The following is a 25,192-nucleotide window of genomic DNA, read 5'->3' as shown; positions in this document are numbered from 1 at the left end:
TAGAATTAGGTTTCGAGTTTCATTAATTCCCGTAGTACCAAAAGTTTCAAGGAATGGCGTAGCATGGGTGTCAGCCGCAGGTGGAGGAAGATTTCGCTGCCCCCTTATTCAATTTAAAAGACTAAAATATTCTGTAATTCTAAAGAGCGTTTTAACAAAGACAATCATATTTATCTTTTATTGTACAGGTTACAAATAAAAAAATCATGAAATGAAATAGTTCAAATACATTATCGTTTATTTTGAAATTTCGCCGTCCCCTAAAAGTGCCGCCTGGGGCAGTCCCTCCCCCCACCATACACCACAGGTTTCAGAACTGTGTAAAGCACTAGCTGATGTAGTGGTAGCTGCGAGGTTTCAAGTGATAAATATGTTATTAAATTAAAGTGCCTCCGAATGCACTTTTAGCAACCTAATTGTCAAATATTTCCCCAAGGGGGACTCTCCTTTGTCCCAAGTCAGAACTGGAGTGGGATATGGTTCAATCCAGTTTCAGGCATGAAGGCCGCAGACTGCCATGAATTGGGAGCCACTGGGATAGGACAACGTCCTATTAATTCCTGTCAATTTCAGTTGCTGGGAGGTGGTGATGAGGAGGCTAAGAGGTCTCTTTTTTCATTTTTAGCTCATATCTCAAAAAAAGAGCGTCACACTAGACATTTTATTCCAAAATTCTGGCTAGTTTCTAAGGCCAATTAATTTTGTCTCATGCCAAAGTTACTTCAAGAAACTGCCTGACTTTTTTTTTTGGCACTAACCAATGAAATCTCTCATATCCATTGAGCAATGATTCTGCTGCTCGTTACGAGAAAAATAAATTAAAATAAACTCCCGAACAAAAACCATTGGAAAGCTGAATTTTAGCTCTTTCGACTCATACAATTGGTATTTTTGTTCCAGGTCACTTGGTTTAGTTTGGTTGATTCGTGTTGAAGTTATCACACTGTTTTGAATTTCAAAAATGCGATGAGTTAAAAAAATTTATTTTTCTGTTGCTCTAAAAATTAGCATTTTAGGGTTTTTTGAGGTGCGAATAACCAGAATCTGTTATCGGATTTAATTTAAGCACGAGCGGAATTTGAGCGTATTTTGACTGGACTAAAAACAATAGTTGTTCCCAGTTGTTGACCCACCTTTGCTGCACGCGCCTTGACGAAGACCCACATGTTGAGGTAGAAACGTCAGCATATAAACAATCTAAATGTCTATGACTATGTCTCCTGATTATTTTCATCAATACAAACACAACAGTCGAAAAAAAACATCAAAACTTCTTTAAAGGTTATAAAGTTAATCTATTATTTATAAAGTTAACCTATATGTCAAAATATTCTTCATGAATCGGATCATTAGTGTATTAAAAAGATATCAAGTCCAATGTTCAAAACAAGAGCAAGTGTTCTGCGGGCTGGGTGGTATTCTCTCTCTGAAGGGGCTCCCCTAATAAGGTTAGAAACAGACCCGTCCGTATCCAGTTTAGACCAATATGTTCCAAAATCTTTATTGGACATGTAATGTGGTTGGTAAATTATTGGCGATTATTCTCGAATTTTCCCATGTCAAATATGGAGGTAGGCGTCGGAAGCAAATATTTGACCTTTTTTTTTTAGTTCATTCCTCATGTTTATCAATAATGTCTTAATTGGTTTTGTTGGAGTGCAACATATTCATAATTTGTTTCTGATCTTAACTGATTACAATGTTATAATTATCGATTTTTCTTTCTGACCCACTCGTTCCCTATGATTCTGACACGTTGAAAAAAAAAACTACGAGAACAGAGATTTATTTAAATAAAAAAGTAAAGATGTAATCTAAGGAAAAATCTCATTCAATCAGTAATTATATTTTTGATTGCTTTTATTGAAATAACTTATTTGCAGCAAGAGTGTATTGACATAATATTGTTTTGGTGGAAAATGGTCCTTTTTAAGAACACCCGGCGACTATCTATGTAAAATCATTTTTTGTACATTTGAATTAATATGTGATTGAGAAAAAACTAGAAAAAAAAAATACTTCATCCATTTAATCAATAATTGAACAACGATGTAGGTAATGATTGACACTGTTAGGATTTAATTCTAAATCTATGTAACCTTATAAAATATAACTATATATTTACCTTTTAATCATTTCTGCAAACATAACAGTGCCACTTTAAAAATTTGTGATATACTTAATTATATTTTTCATTCCAAAATATTGTTTATAAATTTTACTAAAACTATACTCTAACGAAATTTCGTATTGAGTTCATAGAATTAGAGTACCCAGCAAAGGTAGTAGCCTACCAAGTGATGTGTTTCATACACTCTACGGTTTTACAAAACACTCACCACATCATAAAATGTAAATAATGGTAATAAAATGAACGTATGGAAATATATAGGGGTTATGACAAATTTTATAAGAGGTTTACTAATAAATTTTTTTTTTATGGATGTTTACAGGTAAGGCTGGACCCAGTTGTGCCAAAGTAATATCTGTAAATGACATAACTGGGCAGACCAACGGTATCAGATTAGTGAAATCTAACATCAAGATCCCGCGCCCGCCCAATGCTTTTATGATTTACGCAAACACCTGGAGAAAGAAACTGGCTCATGATCATCCCAGCGAAAGTAATAAGCAGATCAGTGTTAGGTAAATAGAACCTTTTTAAATAATCTAACATAAGCTTCTTATTCCAAATTGGAATTCGGCTGAAAAAAAATCTTACCATCGTTGCCAATAAACTTAGTTCATACTTACACACTTAGTCATTATAATGTATTTTTCAGCTATAAAATGTCCCCTTACACTTATTTTAGTACTTTTAAGTGTCCTTTCAAATTTTACTGAAATGTTAGGTTTCACATCTATTGAAAGTCAATAAAAATGACACTTCATTGCTATTCAATTGCATATCATAAATTTACATTAAGTATATCTAATGTAGATTAACTATAAATAAAACTTGAATATTTATGTAAATTCCTCTAATTATATTTGTAGTTTTGGGTCAAGTATCGAAAAAGAATCTTTATTTGGTAATAAAGTTAATGTTCTGTATTCTAGTACTTTAATATTTATGTATTATATTTGTCATGATTAAAATATAATGAGCAGAGAACTTGGTGAATATATTGCTTTAGAATTGAAGAAGAAGATACTACTAGAATTTGCATCTAAAACTACTTATTTAAAATGGTATTATAAGCAATGAACATTATTGTGCGAAATAAAGACCTTATTTTTGTCTTACTTTTATTCGGCAACAGATATAAACTGGTTAACATTTTTTATTGACCAATATTAGACCCTGAAATATTGAAATACCTAATTAATCCTTCCTGTTGTTCAGGTGAAATAATTCACCTTGAGCTTACTGATACAGATAAAATTAGGAGAGAAAAACGAGTTCAGGCTCATAAATCGAAGAATTACTTACTGTTTTGGAAAGACAACAATTTCAAAATTAGTTCAACTTGACCAGGCATCAATTGAAAAATCTAATTTGATCCAGCTCTCTGAGTTTCTTCATGGCCCTTTTCAAATTGTTTTCGGATAACCCCTTTGTCTAAAGAAACTACATAGAACAAATTAAAATTTCTTTTTTAAATAATATTGTTCTTGGTTCCCAATCATCTCTGGAAATAAAAAAGTAGGTAAAGCTGCACATAAAGGCCATTCCATGCAAGCTGAAAAATATATCACCCTCTTACATTTCCCCATCAGTTTTTTTCTGCATTTTTATAATTATGAAGGTAATGATGACCAGCTATTGAGTTCAGCTTCATAAATCCTAGAAGCATTTACTATTGTGGACATTGCCAGTTTCTAAAAATCTCCAAGTGTTTGAATATTCCCCACAAGAAATGACATGAACATTCCAATTCGAAAATAGTAATGAGCATATGACACACCAACTTGACATCAAGCATAGTCTTCAATTGCAACAGAGTGATGAAGTACAAGACAGATGGTGTTTGAAGTGTTGTCACTGCTGAAAGAACAATTTCAAAAGAATTCCAACTAGCCCTGACATCAATTGAAAAACATAATTTAATCTAACTCTCTGAATTTCCTCAAACCCCTTTTCAAATAGTTATCAGATAATCCTTTTGTCTAAAAAAAACTATATGAAACAAATTGAAATTGATTTTAGAATGATTAATTTTTTCTTAGTTCTCAATCATCGCTGGAAACAAGAAGGTTGGTAAAGCTGCAGCAAAAGCCCATTCCATGCAAGTTGAAAAATATACCACCTTCTTACATTTCCTCATTAGATTTTTTCTACCCTTACAGAATACATTGCATTTTTTATCGCATTTATTAACTACAGTTTTTTACCCTTAAAATCAAACAAGAACATGTTCAATAGGTGGGCATAATTGTTTTGCCAATCCCAAGAAATTTGATGAGAAGAAATGCTGAACTGGCAGGTCTCTACAGGAACCGGGATATTGTAAGGGTGATCAAAGTGAGACGGCTCTGGTGGGCAGGCCATGTATTAAGAACGACCCAGGATCAGATTCCTAGGATGATCCTGGACAAAAGGATATCTGGTACAAGGAGAGTAGGATGAATTGATGGAGTGGCAGCGGATGCCAGGTCTATCTTGGAAATCCGCAATTGGAGAGCAGGAGAGGACTGGCGGACGAAGTTGCAGGAGGCCTTGACTCTACAAGAGTTGTAGCGCCACAGACGATGATGAATCCCAAGAAAAATAATATTATTCCTCAATGTCAAAATATTTGCCACATATTTTATAAATAAACTTAATATATATGGGAGCTTACTATTTCTCTAATTATCTTCCAATTTTTATTTCTAACACATATAATGCTGACTACTTTTTGATGAAATTAATAAATAGATATTATGAGTGATAAATGTTTGCAGTACTTCTTTTTCAACCCTGAAATATTATTTCATTAAGCTCTATTCTCAATACACTAAAATGTTTTTCAGTATTATTATTAGTGGTAGTGATCACCTTATTTTGGCAGTTGATTCATTTTGTGATGTGCTGAAAATATAATGCATGAGTGTTATTTATAAGAATTTAATTAATTAATAGTGTTACCAAATTCAGAGTCTTTTTTCATATCTGATTCTGCACTTTTCAGTGAACATATAGATGTATATATATATATATAATTTAAAATTATGGAATGCAATTTATTTTGATTTTAAATTGTTGGTAAATTAACATCTTTGGCTTGAAAATACAGTAATTTCTGTCAATGGTACTAAAGTATACAACATGCTGTATATACTGATTAATCAATATAACAATTACTCATGGATGTTTTCTTATTATAATATATTATTTTTAAATGTAATGTTTTAAAATTGTATACAAGTAAAACATTTATGGGACTATTTACTTTAATCTTATATTGTTTTTGTCTTGAATTAAGTTTAATTGTTATATTGTGCGAATGACAACCCTTCCAACATTTTCAAATGGAATACATCTTGTTTAAATATCATTTTTATCATCTAAAGTATAGGAAACCATTTTTCACCTTAAAGCATATGGATTCTTTTTTTGATCGTAACTGTGGCACATTTTGTCAATAAATAACTAGTTCCCTAAAAGAATTCCTGTTATGCTATAAGAATTGTTCCTTACATTTATAGAATTATCCAAATATTAATCCACAAAATATAATTTCGCAGTTTTAACAGATTGTAGGAGTGCATTACTATCACAAAATAATAATATAAACAAAAATATCAGTAATACCCAAATGGAAATAATAATAAAAACATCATCTAGCAATAAAAGGAAATCAACAAATAATATTTAAGTGGATGAAGGGTCATGTTGGGATTCTAGACAATGAGGCAGTAAATAAAATGGCTAAATTAGCCGTTACAGCAGGTCATCCGGTAAACACTAAATTGTCTTACTCAGATTATTATAAAATGACTAAATTTTATCAGATAGAAAACTGGCTAAAACAATATTGGTTGAACCCCACCAGGCAGTTCTATAACAACATATTTCCTCATATTTTTTAAAAACCTTGGTTCTCACAAGCAGACATAGGGGAAAATATAAAACCTTAAAGTAGACTTAGGAGGAATCATGAAATTTGCTATAACTAGCTCCACGAAATAGGCTTAACTGAAACTTTTCAATGCAAAATTGTAGTGGAAATGAGACCCTTAAACATATTGTACTTGAATGTCTGGTAATGTACATACAAAAAAACACGAGAAATATTTTTCAAAGATTTAGAAACCAATCAAAATATTATTTATGGTATTATATTAAAAGTAAAAAACTATGCAAAAATATGTTACATCCATAAATATTTGAAATATATAAACAAAAATGTATACTAGATAAAGATGTGGTAGAGTATAATAGTAAAACAGATATATTTAACTTAATAAATAATAGCAGTAAGAAAGGGATTGGGCAAAATGTCCAAAGAGATTTCATAGAATATAATTAATTAATATTTGGCTGTATTGAATAAGCCAATGCCACACAAACAGGGGGAAAAGTACCCTATTGTTCTTTTTTTTTCTGAACTAGTATAAAAAAAGAAAGATTTTTTTGGTCCTGCACCTCTATGTTTTGCCCAAAGTTTTAGGTTTTGAACTGTTAAAGTAAGGAAAGATCAACACATCTCATGATTTGTAACATTTTAATCTTTAATTAGTTGTTTTTCACAAATTATTTTCTCTATTGCATGATATATGTTCTATTCCATTAGAACATATAGGTTTGAGCTTACAGTGAAATATATTTATCAATTTTTGGAGTGTCCAGTTTTTTGCCTCATTAGTTATTTCTTATGAATTATTTTAAGGTGGAGGTGATTCTGAAAACCTTATTTAGGTATTTTTGTATCTTGGCCACATTGTTTTCGGGGGCACCAATCTATACGGATTCGAAATTCGGTTAGATTCGAAATTTCTTTAATAATCTTTAAACCGGAATTTAAAGAGGGGTACATTTGTTCTAGACTAATTCATCCTCAAAGCTGTAAATTTTTTTTTGTTCACAAATTTTTAACTTAAGTACATAGAGTTTTTAAAATTAAATGCATTAATTTGAATCTTCAGGTCAAGTATGAAGGAATAGATATTATTGATTGTATAAAAAAAAGTTCTAAAAGATCTATAGTTAAAACTGAAATTTCCTATTAAGTTTGGAATTCAAGAAAAAAGGAAAGTTTTTTTTTTATTACATTCCTATAACAGGACTGCTTTTGATTCCTTATTTTCGACCTTTGATATTCGAGAGTATAGTGTGTAGTTAACTGTTAAATAATCAGTTTGTGTCCTTATGATTTGTATCATGACTCATGTTTATAAAGTCTAAATAGAACCTAACCTACTTTAAATATAGAGTGAATTTGGAAATCTGAACTAAGTTATATCTTTTCATTTTACCCTCATTCTTTATAGCTTTTATTCCACAACTGCAGTATCATATGTGAAATAAGATAAATTTTAATTTGCTATAAATAATACCCAAATTCCATAAGTAGTTTGCAGTGTAATACACTTGGTTGTTTAATCCAAATAAAATAGCACTTTATTTATTATTGTTGTTGATGTTGAAATGTTAAATAAACTATTTTAATTTAGTTAAAATACTTATTAAGTTATAACATAATTATTGCCTCAAATGGCAACATTCTACTAGCCAGTTTTTCCTTAATTTTTTTTCTGATGTGTCCTTTGTTGATGTATAGGTAGCAAAAATTTGTAAGTTTACAAAGAGAAAAAGGTGACTAGTCGCAGCACGTTACGTTAGTCAAATACAAAAATTGCATATGGTAATTTTTTTTTACATTTACAAAGAACTGTAAAAGTGACTTTTAACATTTTTCTATCTGAGCACAGATTTAAGATTGTTATATAGTAAGAGGGATTCAGGATCTTTCCTTATTTAAAAATATTCACCTATGCTTTAGAATTCAAGCTCTTTCTTAAACATACACTCGTTCATACAGTTTGCTTTGTATCTGTTTGTTTGTCTTTCCCATACAATGCTCAGAGGTGTTTTTGAAATCATGAAATATTTCTTAAACTGAAAACTCAGACATTAGTGTTTTGTAAGAGTACATAAGAGTGTGTATACTCAGATATTCTTTTTATGTATATTTGAATTTCCCATTTCACTTTAAAAGCCCATTATTACTTTTTTTAGCAATGCAATTTAACCTTGCCTCTTCCCTGTGCTTTTATGGATCTGTGACAAGAGCAGTGTTTACTTTTTGCTTTCCCTTACTACATAAATTCTTTAAAATTTTATTATTGAAGAAAAACATATTAACTCAAATAAATTAAGGTTACCTGTTTTATTATTACTGCTCCTTTAATTAGACTTCTGCTCGCTCAAAATGGATAGAAAAAATTAAATAAAAAAAAGGAATCCTTTTCAGTGGATGTCGAGGCTATACTAATCAGTAGGTAGCATTCTGTAATAGTGAGTTTTGAATTTGAATAGTGTTTCATGACTGGTGAATTTGTAGAAATGTGCTATATGTAATTTTATTGCACAAACCCCTAATGGTTGTTGTTTTTATTGTCTCTGTATATGTAAGCATAGTGGTTACACAGGTGGATCCTGTGTGGTCAGTGGTTTTCTAGGCATCTAGTCCCTCTCCTGAATTATTGTAACCAACAAAGATTGGGATGAGTGGTTGTGGTATATGGTAATCGGGAATGTTGGCAGTTTAAGGAAATTAAGATGGCCATGTCGAGTCTGTGAACCGTCTGCCTTGGGAACTGAGACGAGTCTACTTATCCGGATTAACTTTAATTAGAACTATTTGTCAGTCCCCTTGAACTTTACTGTTTGAATTTACGTCGGTTGAAAAAGCACCCATAGGACCAGTTATCGAGCTGCCGGGTGGCCTGCCACTGCACCATGGAAACCATGGTTTACTACCATTTGAGGCTGGATCACATCTTCCAACCTAACTCAATTCCCGTAAATTATCTATAAATTCAGAATGTCTACTGGTCGGAGAATTCAGGAATTTTGTATGGTCGTGAAGAAGTCGAAAATTCTCTGAAAATGTTGGGAAAAATCTTCAATTGTTTCTTATTTTAATATCTTGCCTCGAATTTCATAAACTCTAAGATAGCTACTTTTGACAATTAAATAATAAAATAAATTTCTTGTAAAAGAAAATTTAGCGGAACAGAAAGAGATATATTCTGCTTAACCTTTTCAGTGAAGAGATTTTAGAGACTATCTTCGCCTTGTCAGGCATTTTTTTTTTCCCTGCTTCATTGATTTTTAATTTGAACTTCATTATATATGCGTAATCAAAATTTTAAAATGGGTATAGAGAAGTTCCCTCTGACCTGTAAGATAGCAAGGTTTAGAAGTTAGATTGAGTCCACAAAGCCTATGAAAATATTTGAGTACGCTAATTTGATCTTAGATTTACGAATCCCGTATCTTTTTAAAAACTAACTGATATGTATTCTGTATAAAATCAATATATTTGTATTCTATATAGAACACATATGTATGTATCCTATTTATAATACATTTGTGCAATCTGTTTTCTTAGTAAAAATTAATGTTGAATTTATTTTCTGGAAAATTGAAACAAAAAAAAAATTTGCAGTAAGTTAATTTATTTTCCGGTTAAACAAAACAAAATAACTGACTTTGTTACGACCTCATTTATCTTTCTTATTATTTTATCTTAAATTGTCATTACAGATTTTAAAGATCCTGAGAAAATAAAATTAAAGTTTTTAAACTTGTTTATAATCCGTCTACACACAACTTGGTACATATTTGATCCTCCGACAGATCGTCCTAATTGATATAGGTTTTTAATTTACGTTTCGTCTTTCTCATTGTCGACTCTTAGGTCTTTTGAGTTTCGGGGTGTTTTTCAAGTAAAAAAAGATAGAAGTTTTTTCTCAATTTTTTTTGGGAGGTGGGGTGGTGTATCTAAATTTAGAATTAGCTCCATCGCCAACCAGTATTTCACAACGAAAATAGGAGAACAAATTTTGGATTTTTTTCAGTTTTCACTAAGAACATAAAAACTAGGCATTCCGGAGAAGCACATTCTATATTAAATAGACAAATCTTCAAAATACTTTTATTCATAATATTTTCGGGCAACCCACTTAGAGGCAAGATCGCTCTAAATAAAAGGCCGTTTTTTTTATCTCTGTGAAAAAAATCTTACAGAATAATGAAAAAAAAAAAAGGAATTTATGTAATTCTTATAACATTTTTTACGCTTAGTAAAAAAGTAAACCTAATATCCAAACTAAACAATTTTCATGCTTTATATTTTATTGTTACTGCTTATCATTTCTTAGGCCATTTCTAATCCTCACCTCAGAAGCAATTATATAAAAATTAGTAACATTCATTTACTAGACTAATGGATTAATTTTTTCACAATTAGAAAAAAAAAAATTTTTTTTTGCTGTGTTTATTGAAATGAAGGTAGATACAAAAATCTGGTACGCGCATCAGGCATCTTCCACTTACCACTCTACTTGGGGATGAAATTAATTTTAGTACGCTTTAAAACCGCTATGTCTTTATTATTCATGATGGGAATACCTCTCATTAGTATGTATTTTATACTTAAGTAACTTAACGTAAAGTCTGTAGTAACCACAGAAATAGGAAAACATTTACCCTCGTTTAGTTCTTTATCAAATTTTATATTCATCCATTGATTATTAATACTTACAATGAGAGAAAGTTATTTTTTTTTAAATAATCAAAATTTAAGGTTATTAAAACTTCAGTATTTAAACCCTATTCGAATGATGATAAGACCATGCTTATTTAAATGACCACTTGATTGTTCATTAATAGGACACGTTTAATATAACTATTAGAGCTGGTTTTGAGAAAATTGTATAAAAGTGTGAAATTAATGGTAAAACGGTACTCCCGTTAAGTTATATTTAAATGACCACTTGATTGTTCATTAATAGGACTTGATTTGTTGTTTTGTTGATCGTTGTTTAATAATTTAAATGACCACTTGATTGTTCATTAATAGGACACGTTTAATATATATATTAGAGCTGGTTTTGAGAAAATTGTATAAAAGTGTGAAATTAATGGTAAAACTGTACTCCCGTTAAGTAATAACAGCCCAGGCCTGTACTTACCTTAATTAGGCAATTTTTGCACTTAAACGCACTTAAAACGCACACCTTTTACATAATTTTCACTCATGGGCCTTAAAACCTGTAAGGCGAAAATTTTAATATTTGACATTTTTTTTTTAATGTAAAAATATTCTATTTTCAACTACTGTGCGACGTACTCAGCAGTTCCTGGAACTCCATATTACAGAGAGTTAATGTCCTTCTCGAAGAATCTTGGCACGGAATTCCTCATCACCTCTGAGCAATTGTGACACTCAACAGTCTTAGAGGACTCAACTAGTCTCCGGCCGTGAATGGACGGTAGGGAAGTGTCTACTGAAGGTAGCGTTCATGCGGTAGTTGACATTCTCGATATCGGGTGTCAATTGTGATTTGTCTAATGCAGTCCAGATGTCTGAGCTGTCGGGAAGAATTTTTTTTTGGATTCTGAAAGATAGCATACGGCTTATAGCATTATAGCATGGTTTCTGATTGGAGTGTATTATAAAAGTGCATGCTTCTAAATTATGTCGAAAATATTTGACAGCAGAATATGCAGCGAGTAGCTCACGATCATAAGTACTGTAGTTCTTTTTTTTTGAGGTTTTTAGAAAAAAGATCATAATGGTTGTAATTTATCATTTATCAACTGGTGTAAGGCAGCACCCACGACGAAGTCGGACGCGTCGACAGTGAGAATAAGTTGTGCGTCGTGAGAGAGGGATGGCAATTAAGATGGCATTGGCAAGTTCTTGATTGTCACATGTAATCCATTTTCGATTCCACAACAAAATGGACTCCAATGGTGTCCCCCGCATTATCCTTGTCCATTTTCTTATAGATTCTCCGAAAGACAATCTGTTGTTTATTTCTTGAAATCAAACTTCATATTCTCTTCTTGCAGGAGCTACCTCCCTCCTCCCTAAGATCCTTACCACCTCATGAGCAACAGTTCTGTAGACTTTTGTCGGAACACTTGTTGAATCGGACAGTCTTTAATCCTTATTTTAATTATCATCTAAAACTCGGATATATTATTTCATTGAACTATATATGTATATATGATTCGCTATTATCTGCTATTTAAATGACTTCTATTGTTAGTGTAACATACTTTTGACTCGAAAGTTTAGTTTGCGATAATCTAATTATATATCACAGCATCAGCCGAGTTACGAAATAACAGAACCAAGAAGGCACTGTGTATGTCCTGATAAGGAAGAGAGAGACGAAGAGCTTCCGGCGAGAGGGACGTGACGACACACGTGCCCCTGGAATGAAGTGCCCATTGTCCCTGGACAATCCATTCATCTCAATAGTATAATCTCTTAAATATCGTTCCAGGACATTAATCCTTCGTGACTGAATTCTCATATTATCGCCTCTACCATAAATGGGTTCAGGAGGAATTAGTATTCGGAAGAAACGTATGGCGGAGTTTTATTTTGTTATTTTAGAAGCGTACGTTCGAAAGAGCTGGAATAGAAGCTATAAAATATAGAACTAGAATATAAATTATATAACTGATGCATAACTATTTGCATTATAGTGAGAAAATTAGGAAAGTGCATCGTTTCAGTTTTTATATGGAAATCAGTGACAATTTAAGTAGCAATGTAAGTTTTTATATCTTTAATGAGTTTATACTTTCAATGACATTTAGATAATTTTTTTTATACCTTTATTTCGTTATTTCCAGATCGGCCTAGGAGGGGGGGCTTAAATGGTTGTTATAAAAATTTGATTTTCTTTTAAATTCATATTGTGTGAGTTTCGTCTTGTGCAAAAGAACACTCCTTACTATTTATAATGTTGTAGTTATTGAATAATTCTAAATAATGGAAGTAAATTATTTTTAAAAAATTAATAAAAATAATAATAGTAATGTAATTGAAAAGAAAATACATTATCGAGAAAATAAAACTAATATTTATAGAACTGACAAAATAAATAACTGACTTACATAATGAAAAAATAATCCGAGCAAAACAACTATTATTAATAACAACAACTAGTATAGATAACTTATATAAGAAATAGAAAAAAACAACTAATATGTATAGAATGAATAAAATAAATTACTGACTTACATAATTAATAAATAATTTGAGAAAAATATGGAGAAAAAAACTAATATTAATAACAACAACTTAAAGTAAAAAGAAAAAGAAAAACGACTAATATTTATAGCATTATTAAAATAAACACATTATTATCTTATGGAAGATCGCTGATTGATCGTGTGACAATCAAAGGAATATGGTGAGGGTGCGCTCTTAGAACTCAAGTAGTGATTAATCTATTTATATTGAGGTAAAAAAAACAAAACAAGGACTTAAATGATATAAACATAAATGAACAAAGTAAATGAATAATTAAAAAGATGTATAGTGAAACGTAAAAATTATATAAGAGTATTAAAGGTTTATAGGTTTTAGACAATTAATTAAAACTGCAAAAAAAAAAAAAACACATAAAAGAAGAAGAAATATAAAATACAGTTCAAACTAAAAGATGGAAGAAGGGTCTTACATGATTTTATTCTTATCCCCTTTTTCGATCTTATATTTCTTCCTTTTTTTATCTGTTATTTTTTTCCCGTTTTCATTAATTGTCAAAAACCTTTTAGTATTCTTATTTAGTTTTTACGTTCTACTGTACATCTTTTTTAATTTTTCATTTACTTCTTGTTCATTTATTTCATTATTAACATACACAATTTTGATCCATATTACTCTCAACTTTTATTATCAAAAAGATCTCTAACGTTTCGGCCCTCAGGCCATTTTCAAGGAAACAACCTTAGCTATTGATGTCTTGTTTTATAAAATCTTATTTGCAGGCTAATTGCCCATGTCACATTTACATAACTTTTTATGTCTTAAATTTAAAAACTTTTTAACGCAAATTATCTTCTCTTTTTCATTTATAATCATCATTTATGACTACCTTCAACAGGTGGTTGCACTGTTGACACTACATAAATAGTTCAATCACTATTTGAGGTTTTCTTTGACTGCACCCGGACCATCTTCCTTTTATCATTATATTTATTTTTTTTAAATTAATTTTTACTATCTTCAGGTCTACCTAAAGCCATATAAAGAATTTATTATCATTAATTCCTGATAATTATAAATTAACGTTAAAATGTATTCCTGTTTTATTATTGCATTAATCCTAGGTATTTAATGACTATTTACTACTTAATGGGTTGTTTAACGTTTTTATAATTTTTTTACTAACATTCATTTGTCACTTAAACTTTTTGTATTATTAATATTCCCGTATTCCCTATAATTTAATTAAAGATTTGTTGATACATTTTATTTGATCAATAAGGGAAGAGGGAGATAGTAACTTAAGACGATTTTATCACTGACAAAAAAAAAACACAAAACATAATATTTATTTATTGTACTATCATTTCAGTAAATTATACTAGAAACAGGTTCCAGCAAATAACAGCTGGATAAACATAATTAAATACAATAGCAGTAAAAGTTGTAGTAACCGTATTTTTAAAAAGAAAAGAACGCAGAATAACCTCTTGAAATACAAAATAACCTAATTAATAAATTCATTAACTTTATAGTTTTTATAATCCCCAATATAAATTAGAAGTTTCTGTAATATATTTTAATAAAGATATTATAGTAATAAAGTTAGTGTAGTATACGTGCTTATATGGATATCAAGTCATCACCGGCATATCTCTTCCGCACATTTCTATAGACTAGCAAGAGTTTTATTATAAAGAGTGTTCCAGGATCAAATGTTAGCTATCTAAAAATTAATATTTTACCGAAAATGTGGTTCAATGTAACCAACCTCACCTTCCGATCTCAGTACGGTGTCAGAGTATGATTTTTTAAAGGGTTCGCCAAGAAAACTACGTTTTTCTCATTCATATTTCTTGGCAGTAATGATCATTTCTCAAGTTTTATATTAATTTTTTAAATATAAGATGATTTTCCTGTGAGACGGCAACAAATTCGTTAGAAAATATTAGTTCATAATAATAATAAAAATTAGAATAGAACAACCATTTCTTAAGTGAACTCTACCTGGAAAATTGTTTATATTGAGACAGGAGCTCACTCAATCAGACCAGCACTCCCGGAATTGTAAAGCTCCTCCAACCTCCTATTACAATGTAAAAATCTTCCGCTAAAATTGACCAGCGTCATTCGTTTTGAATGGTTTTTATTGTATGCCCGAAAATTCTACATTTTGTTTATTTTATTTTATGTTTTTAAGGAGGGAAGGTGCATTGTGTGAGCATACGGTAATCAGAAAATTAACTGAAATCAAATACTAAAATGGCTGCCCATTTAGTAGTTTGAGTTTCAGGCAGAATTTCACCTACCTGTTTTTGACGGAAATACACTTTTTGAGATGTTTGTGTCCAAATAACCTGGTCTCGCAAAAGGTTCTGTGCGTGATCAGTTTAGTTCAAAAACGAAAAGTTTTACGAAACTGAAATTATATATTGTTCATAGGCATATGTGTGCCTGAGATTTCACAGCAACTTGTTTACTTCAGTTTTGTTGCAATTGTCGCCTAACGAAATATAATCCTACGAATTGGTCTTCTTATGAAAAATTCATCCTAGATTTCGAAAATAGTGATAAATGTTGATAATTGAGAAATTTAGATTTACATCGGAAAAACATAGTTTTCTTAATGATTGTAAGAAATCATGACTCGACAATAGATTGGGACTCGAAGGTGAGCTTGGTGGTCGAGCTAGATTTTCGGTAATCACTTAAATTTCTTCCTGAAATACACTGTATATAAAGTGATAAAGTGTGCGTTAATATTTCATTCTTCAACAATATGAGGTTCTACTCTTAATATTTTTCGTTATATAAATATATTTGAAATGATTGGAAGTCGACTTTATTGATAAGTATGAAACATATTAGTCGTTTATTTCCAAAAATCACCGTAATTCTGACTAAATTATTTTTCTGTTTTTAAAAGTTAAATTGAAAATCATGCTGTAGTTCTGTATTTATCTGAACTTTATAATATTGAAGTGTTGGTATGGACTACTTCTTATCTTCTGTTTGTTTATATGGTAGTGATAGTGTGGATAAATTGAAAATTAAAAGTTTTAAATGTTTATGAATTTTTAAAAAAATAGGGTGTGTTTTGACTTATAATTAATGACCTGGGCAGAATAGCCTGCAAAACAATTTTTAAATTTTGATGTGAGGTGAGAATTTATAATGAAGATTGTCCTTGATGATGGCTGAAACGTTGGACTATTGATGTAATAAAAAGTGTTGAGACTATACAAGGATACAATTTTGATTTATTTAATAAAAAAAATATATTAGTATGCTGAAGTTCTGTATTTATCTGAACTTTATAATATTGAAGTGTTGGTATGGACTACTTCTTATCTTCAATTATATTAATCAAATCTATAAGACCACTTATCTTTAGTTGTAATTTTATAATACCATAACACTCTTAAAAACCAATATTATTAAATATTAATTTTGTTATTCTTAGTTTTTTGTCCTAACGATGGTGATATGGCGCTGAGGTCGCCTTAATCTGTAGCTTTTTATCACCTCTTCTACCTAGTTAATTAGTTTCAGTAAAAAAAAAAAATTAAATTAATTTTTGTTTATATTGCAAACTTTTATTTATTGATGATATTATAATCTGCCACAAACTTGGGCATTGGGTAATAGTGTGTAATAACAATTGTACACTTTCATAAAAAAAAAAAATAATATAAGTAAATAAATATAATAAAAAAATTATACACTTAGAGCTAATTGGTCCGTTCATATCCTACTTTTTCTTACCATCATTATTATCCTGAAATATGATATCACTGGTTTGATAGCTTTGGTGTATTTTCAGGTTAGGGAAGCTCTGGAAAGACATGGCAGCTGATGAAAAGGAATTGTACTTCACGTTAGCGAGGCGGGTCGACGCAGAGCACAAGAAGAAGTATCCGGGTGAGTAGTTTTATTTTTCTCTTAGAATAAATCTTTATTTTTTTCTAATCATCTTCAGATTGTAATAAAAAAAAAAAAAGAATTAATTTCGATTTCATAGCATTCTTCCATAATTTAATTTTTGCCTCTAGGAACACTTTGACCTTCTTGTACACTATTGCAGTTAATTTCGAATTCATCACGAATAATTTTCTCATTGTTTTCATTTAAACTTCGTAATCAAGTTCTATTGTTAGCTATTTTAATTGAAAACGATACTTGAATTGAGCAAACTTTGCCATATTTTTTACTAAAGCTACGGGATGGTTGTTTATTTTGTAGTTTTAAGTCTTCTCTTGGGTTTCATATCAGTTATTCTGGCTGTTTCTCTAGAACATTTTCATTTTCCATATATTTTGTCACCTTAAAAAGGACCTTATAGACCATTCTAGGAATATGTCTTCATGTATGATAAATATGAAAAAAACAAAACAAAAAAAACATGATAACTGATTGATACTTTTCGTTTTTTTTTTTGTTTTTTTTTCAAATTTTTGAATTATTACTTCAGCTTAAACTTTAACCTTGTTATATTTAATAACGGGGTTAGTGAATAACCCGTAGGTTTACTAAAAAACGAATTAATAAAATTTACACCAACATATTTACTTACTATGCCAAAAGATTTTCAATAATTAGTTCTTAATGTTTTTACTTAATATGAAGGAACGAAAGAATATAGTGCCTGTTATCAGGGCCGTCTTCTTTATCCAGTTGGGTCCTCGAGCCAGATTTGAGGATTTATATCCTAAAAAACTTTGCGACAATATACTTGATAAATTTGAAGTTTTATTTTATATGTGTAACAAAAATAAAAAAAATTATTTAGGTATATTTTCTTAATTTTGATTTTGCAAACTTAATGCATTGCAAACAAAATGCATTATTCCTTCATACTTCGTTTCATTAAGTACGTCGTGTTCCTTGGATATACATGATAATCTACTCAATCTTTGTTAATACAAGTGCTGAGTCCAATTTTGATCTGCTCACAGGAATTCGAGGGGCCATGAGTCCGTACCTAGTGGATACATAGCTTAAATATGGCACTGTGTTTTCATGATTTAAATACTCTCCATTGCTGACTGACTCAGACCTGCTCCCTTACATATTTCGTTCATGAGCCTAGCTATTGTTGCCAACCAATTGGTTGCGGTCTGTTGGATAGGCAAGGTGCCTAAGTAACTGCTTAGGCGTTCCTGTTTTCTTAGGTCATCCTCTTTTGTTGAAAAAAAAAAAAACCGATAAATTTCTTCTCTGATACTTTACTAGCTGGTATAACAACCGGGAGAGTCCGGTACTTCCTTGTAATGTGTTAATTAATAAATTTGGGAGATAATTGATAATTTTTTATATCCAGTAATTCTGTATTTGAAATTTATTAAACGATTTTTGTACGACAACGGGCTTAGGATTAAGTTTAAAAAACAAAATAGTTTTCGAGAGAACTTCGACGGAAAATGACAATATTTTGAAGTCCCTTCATTGGAACAAATTAGAATAAACTGTACCCGATTCGTTTGTTATACCTTAAATCATCATTGAGAAATTTATAACACAATATTTTCTCTGCCAACGTTTGTTGCATAAATAAAAATATCATAAGATTAGCATTATATAATTTTGTTAACTGATAATGATAGTATATATTTTATACTATAGTGTAGTGTTATATTTGAACACTTATACTTAATTCCTTTAATTTGTGGCAGATTGTATTAATTCTCTTCAATAAAAATATAAAAAAATAATGATAAGTGAAATTATTACGTAATTTTGAGAGGGTAAGGTGGTCCTGTACTTCTAGTCTTCTCTGGCGACGTTACTATTTGCATAGTCAGATGTATTGAAAGAAAAAATTACGGATTGTATAAATTTTTTCATAATTGTATATAATTATATTTAGTGTATGAGATAAAGGGCTGTAATACCTGAAAAAAAACAACATATTTGTCGAATTTCTTTCTCAAGATTTACTTATAAACGTATTTTACTCGGCAAGCAGAAAAATTAGATGTAATTGAATTGAATTTGGAAGAGGACGTTTCACTTCATGATAGTACAAATCTAACTAAGAATTAAATCATTATAAAAATAATAAACTTTGCTGGTTTAAAAGTTTACTCCTTAATTATTTTTCTGGGCCAACTTCACGTTAAAAAAACCCATATGAAATTAGGACTGTTGATTCTTTCGATATTTTTTTTTGTTTATTACAAAAACACATTTCTTTCAACCTTTTGATAGTTTCGTCACAACGTTATCAAAAATTAATTTTTTCGATATTGCAGTATTATCTTTAAAACACATTCGTTGAATAATTTTAACATGAGGATACCAAAATTTAATAGAAGAATATTCTTTGAAAAAAATTTAAATATGAGGAGAAGATGGTAGGAGATTCGGTCAGTGAAGCATCTCCAACCGTCTTCTCGTCCTATTATTACAAGAGCCCGAGAGGAGAAAAAAGGCAGTTATCTCACCCCAATTTTTGATTAATTTAATGAAAGCTATGTATAATTAATAGTCAAAATTGATGAGTCTGCCAAGTATAGGTAGGCGGAATAAAAAATGGCGGCTGTTTCAAAGCGATAAAAAACTAATTTTTCATTCGAAGCTCTATATCTAAAAAAGTAGGAACAACACAAGAAAACCTAAGAGAATTTCATTTAAAGAAGAGCATAGAAACTACTACCCCTAAGATAAATGTCATAAACTACTTTATAGAAAGTTAAATTTCCCTTATTTTGAGTGTTGGCAGACATATGTGCGTCTTATGGATCTAGAGATATATTTTTTCAAAAATCCAACATTTTATACAAACTACTACTATAAATTAACATTTTATGAGTTTATTTTGTCAAATATCATGAAAACTACTACTCCTGCATAGATAAACCTAACTAATTTAACTATTTTGTAGTAAATTTAACTAGCTTTAATTCGAGCGCTGGCAAAAATCTGTACATTCAATGGTTTCTGAAATGAAGTTTTTCATAAATCAAACTTATTGTCTGAACGACTATAAATCTATGTATTTTAGCAAATATCATGAAAATTACTATTCCTATGAAGGTAAAGGTCTTAAAAATATTTATAGTTTATTAAACTAGCTTTAATTTGAGTCCTAATAGACATCATGAGACCTACAGAGTTTCTGCGATATAGATTTCCCAAAATAAATTAGCTAACTACTAATCTTTCAGAAGATTTTTAAGAAATTTTGCTTTTTAAAAAGCTATATCTCGAGAACTATTGGACGTAAATAGCTCTTTTAGGGCAAATATTACAGCAAATTTACTCTTCTTTTAATAATGTGCTCTTAGGTTTTCTAGTCTTGTTGGTAGTTTTAAGATATAGAGCTCCGAATGAAAAATTAATGTTTTTTAAGGGTTAGAAACTGCCGCCATTTTTTATTTCCCCTATCTATACTTGGCAGACTCATCAATTTTTACTAGTAATTATACATAGTTTTCATTAAAGTAATCAAAAATTGGGGTGTGGTAACAGCCTTTTTTTCTTCGCGGCTCTTGTGCTATATATATATTATCCATAGTCAACAATCTTCTTATCATTAAAAAAAAAATTAAATTGTGTACGAAGAACTTTGTAATGATATTTAATTTGAATAATTATCAAGTATTTAACTACAAAGTTGCTATTTTAGAAATAAACAGAAAAAAGTAGAATCGAAGATATAGCACTGACGAATTTTTTATAAATTAGTTTTAAAAAAAATTATCTTTAGAAATAGGTCTATCATAGTTATCGCTCTTTGTGTCAAATTTTCTGTACCCTGCTGAAATTTTAGATTTTCTCGAATAAAACTCTATTTCGTGATCCTCTAAGAGACACTGAGGTTTTTTTTTGGGCCTGAAAAAAATTGTTTAAAATGCTAACTGAGCAACTTCCATGGCTGTTAAAATTAGGTCGCTCATCAACTTTGACTATCTACTGAAATTTCCACTCCTGAAGAAACTACAGGGTACTTAAGTGTAAAAAAACGAGTGACTAGAACCCTCCGGAGGCATTGAAGGAGAGCATTGTGAAGAGCGAAGAACAAAAGGGTGGAGAAGATATCGATGAGGAGAAGGGAGGCGCGGATCCTCCTAAATCTTGCCTCCTTCCCTTTGACAAAGGGCTGGAACAATAGTCCTCCTGGAAGGGACAGTTGGTTCTACCCTAATCGCTTCTTACCTCCACCTCTTCATCAAGTACTTCGCATGGATTCGTCTCGTTTCATCCGTCATCGTCCTATTGACCTCTTGTCGTCTTTTATGTTTGCAAATCTGCTGGCTCTAATGAGCCTTCTTGAAATCTTTAGGCTTATATTCGAATTACATCTCAGTTATATTGGAAAATGAGTGGACTTTCTAAGAGCGTCGATATTTAATCATTTAGATAGAGTAAACATTATAATTATTTTTTGTTTTCAGTCTATTGAATGCCGGGAAATGTTCTATTTATTTAGGAAGCAAATAAACATTTTGCCCTTGCAATTGAAGGTGACGTATTTTTTTTAGTTTTAGACATCAACGAACAGATTTGATTCCGTGTGTTTTTTTTTTTTCGTTTACTGTCTTTCTAAACATTTCTGACCCTCGGAGAGGTGTCCTATAGATTCCCACATAATCTGACCAGAGTGGAAAGATTGAGTTCTTATTCCGTTGGGCCGTTAAAAATAGAGGTAAATCCATTCAGGCCGGAATCGAATGGTTTGGTATAGATTCGGTTACTATGAATCTACTATGAATCTATTGAACCAAAATGGTGAGGAAACTATACAAATCCATATACTTGGTAGAAGATTTTTATATAAAATATTTTAGAAGTAAATGTTTTAAATCCGTTAGTCATCCATCCCTATGGAAGAGACTCAAGACCGCATGGCTGACGTAGTAGTATTATGAGCCATAGGAAACCCTGAGGGAACGGTTCGAGTTATATGAACGAACAATATAGAATAACGTTTGAGATAATTGTGTTTTTATCTTGAAAAAACAATTGGGCGTCATTCTTACAATCTATCGTAAGTTCGGGATTTGTCCAGAAATAATGTACAGTGACATATAGAGGACTGTCAGTTATGACCTACACGTAGAGTTCGTAACAGTTTGCGTTTCGATTGACGGTATACGAATACACAAATGCTCGATGAACCGAGTGGTATTATGGTTGTTTAATTATAAAATATTGCGAGGAATGTGTCCGGATTCGAAGGAATATGAGGGGTGAAAGAGATATAGAGGATAGGGATCATGAGCCTGGAAAGAAGGAATTGGGTTTGTAATAATTTGTCAGGCTTATACGCATACTGATATGTGACTATTTGGTTACCAACCCGCACGACTCTGAAAATCTTATAGAAGGTAGATTAATGGTAGGTGTAATGCTCGATAACAGGTTTGTCACAGAGAAACGCGAAACCAAATTGGCTTTTCCTTGTACGTTTGAAAACAAATATTTCTTTATTATCCTTAGTGAAAATACTTCTCCTAACTGAATATGAAATATGTATATTCAGGTAAGTGAAGGAGGAGATCAGATGTTTTGTATGAAGTCTTACATTGAAATTATTTTTTTCAAGTTTTACATCTTTTTTGCTACTGACAATGAGATATGGTTTATTATTTTATATAAACAAAATAATAAGTACTTTAAAGGAAGATTTTATGAAAATTTGTCATTTGAAATACTGATTTCAATGAGGACGCGTTTAATCAAAATCGTATGGGGTCAAGGGACTTCAAAACGTGTATTACCGTTGAAAAGCAGATTAGATTGCGAAAAAGAAAAAAAAATTCATAGCAGAATGAAAGTAAAAATCAAATTGTATGTTGTAAAACGGATTTGAGGAGATTTCGTTAATTAGGTTTTAATTGGTCGAACAGAATCGCTACCGATTGAAAACAACTGACAATAAAAATAACAATTTACCAAGTCTAGTTACAAAGACATCTTCTGGCCTTCTGTTAAAATTTTTTATGACTGATATTTTTTTTGTACTCAACTGTGAGATATTTTTCGAATTGTGATGACTTATAAACGTAAAATCGAAACCTGTTATAGAATATATATATCTATGTAGAAGAAGTAAATAGTAAATTTGATTTAAAATAGGTTTATTTCAGTTTTCTTATCCTGTCAGAATGTTAGTGGTCAAATCAACCAGCAATAAGACTGCTAACAGAAACTGTTTGTGCAGAAGCAGATCATTAAGTTACAATCAGAATGTTATTTGAGAGCAGGCGTTTACACGTCTTATTGTATATTGTATTTATATACAATGTACTAGAAGAGAAGAAAGTCTTCGTAAAGAAACAGATAGCAACGAAGATTTTATGGGAACGTGGATTTTACCTGTACAGTTTTTTCAGGATATTTTCGAATTTTGGCTCATATTTTGGTAATAAATGAGTTCTGAAAAACAATTAATATTAAAATTCTAAGCAGCCCTTGGTGTAAAATGAAAAAATCCTTTTTTATTCCAATGATGTATCTTGGACAGTATTGAAAAAAATAGTTTACACTAAACATTTATGCAGATATTGGATTTTAAATAATAAGGGAAAGATAAGGTCGAGATTGAGAAAAACATTAATCAATTGCTTTAACCAACATGCTAATAGGTGTTGTAGTCGAAGCGATTACAAAGGATTATTCATAATTGATTTTGACGCTAATATAATCAATTTCACGAACACTGTCTACAAACAAACAACAACAACAAAGTCTACTCTATCTATAGTAAGGGAAATGTTTTGGCGAAAATACGTTTTGAGGTCACTTTAGCCAAAAAACATAGTCTCGCCAAATGATCTGTGTGTCTGTGAACAGAAGCCTAGCTCAAAACCGAAAAGTATATGTCTGGAATATTATTGCAATTTTTTAGATGAAATCGACTGACCGGAAGTGCCATTTTATTGAATCGATTATTCACATTTTTTTCGATTTTTTCGAAAACGACTCTTAACGATTTTGATCAATGTAGAATTTAATAGTCTTTAACATCAGATAGATTTTATCCTTATTTAAATAGTGTGACAAGGCTTAAATAACGAAGTTTCAAAAAATCTTTGTCTAAAGTATTGTTGGGGCCACAGCCTGGGTCCTGTTTCATAATAAAGTGCAAACTAATACTATTAGTCTTGTCGATTTAACTTAATACAATTACACTGACTTGTACAATAGTAACTTGTAATTTACTACTTTTTAACTTGTGTAATATCACTATAGTCATCCCTATTATAAAAAAAAAGTATTAGTGCAATTACCACGTTGTTTCTATACTTGTACTATGAACTAATACTACTAGCTTTCATTATGAAACAGGGCCCTGGTTGTCCTAGTACAAGAGCCCAAGAGAAGAAAAAAGGCAGTTATTTTACCCCAATTTTTGATTACTTTTATGAAAACTATTTATAATCACTAGTCAAAATTGATGAATCTGCCAAGTAGATGAAATACTTAATCTACAAAGGTAACTGTAGTTTGATTATCAGAATAATTAGTAGGTGGGTGCAGTTGATAAAGACGGTGGATATGATAAAAGCAAAGGTGATATTAAACTATTGGTTGAAGATGAAAACTGAGCAACATTATACATTGTGCACAGTTAGATTACAGTTAAGGATAAAAGTCTATTGTCTTCTCTTTCCACAATCCAAAAAGGTTGCGAGTCAAGTAGGTAGAAACCACCTGTTCTTACAATTACTTGTTTTAAGTTTAAGACTAATACAGAGGTTAAATTACATTTATTAGAAATACATTGTACATAACTTAAGGTAGTAAGGAGTAAAATTAATGGTACAATAATAGTAATTAAAGAAAGAAAAGTGAGTTTGGAATCTATTAAATTAATTTATCAAATAAAGGTAATAGATCAAAAAGTTGTCTAAAAGAGTACATAGCTCTAAAATGCGAATTTTTATAAAAAAACAGAAAAATAAAATTGTTTTAGATTTTTTTATAAATTACAAAAATAAGAATACCGTGTTATTTGCTCATTAATCTGCCAACAACTTGGATACTTATGTAGGGTGATAAGTGATTATACTTTATCATAG

The 25,192-nt window shown here is 30.6% G+C and overlaps 1 protein-coding gene across 2 annotated transcripts in view; it reads left to right on the top strand.

The window, feature by feature from the left end:
- Nucleotides 1–25,192, top strand: part of LOC106679120 (transcription factor Sox-1b) — a 299,318-nt gene that overhangs the window by 2,407 nt on the left and 271,719 nt on the right. For both annotated transcript variants that reach the window (XM_067051843.1, XM_067051842.1), the window contains exons 3-4: nucleotides 2,454–2,646; nucleotides 16,990–17,087. In XM_067051843.1, the coding sequence (XP_066907944.1) occupies nucleotides 2,454–2,646; nucleotides 16,990–17,087 (291 nt within the window). The remainder of the gene's footprint in view (nucleotides 1–2,453; nucleotides 2,647–16,989; nucleotides 17,088–25,192) is intronic.

This window comes from Halyomorpha halys, unplaced genomic scaffold, assembly GCF_000696795.3.
Source record: "Halyomorpha halys isolate HHAL.00 unplaced genomic scaffold, Hhal_1.1 Scaffold177.1, whole genome shotgun sequence".
Classification (NCBI taxonomy): domain Eukaryota; kingdom Metazoa; phylum Arthropoda; class Insecta; order Hemiptera; family Pentatomidae; genus Halyomorpha; species Halyomorpha halys.
Note: the sequence above shows the minus strand (reverse complement) of the source record. Positions and strands in the feature narration are given on the sequence as shown.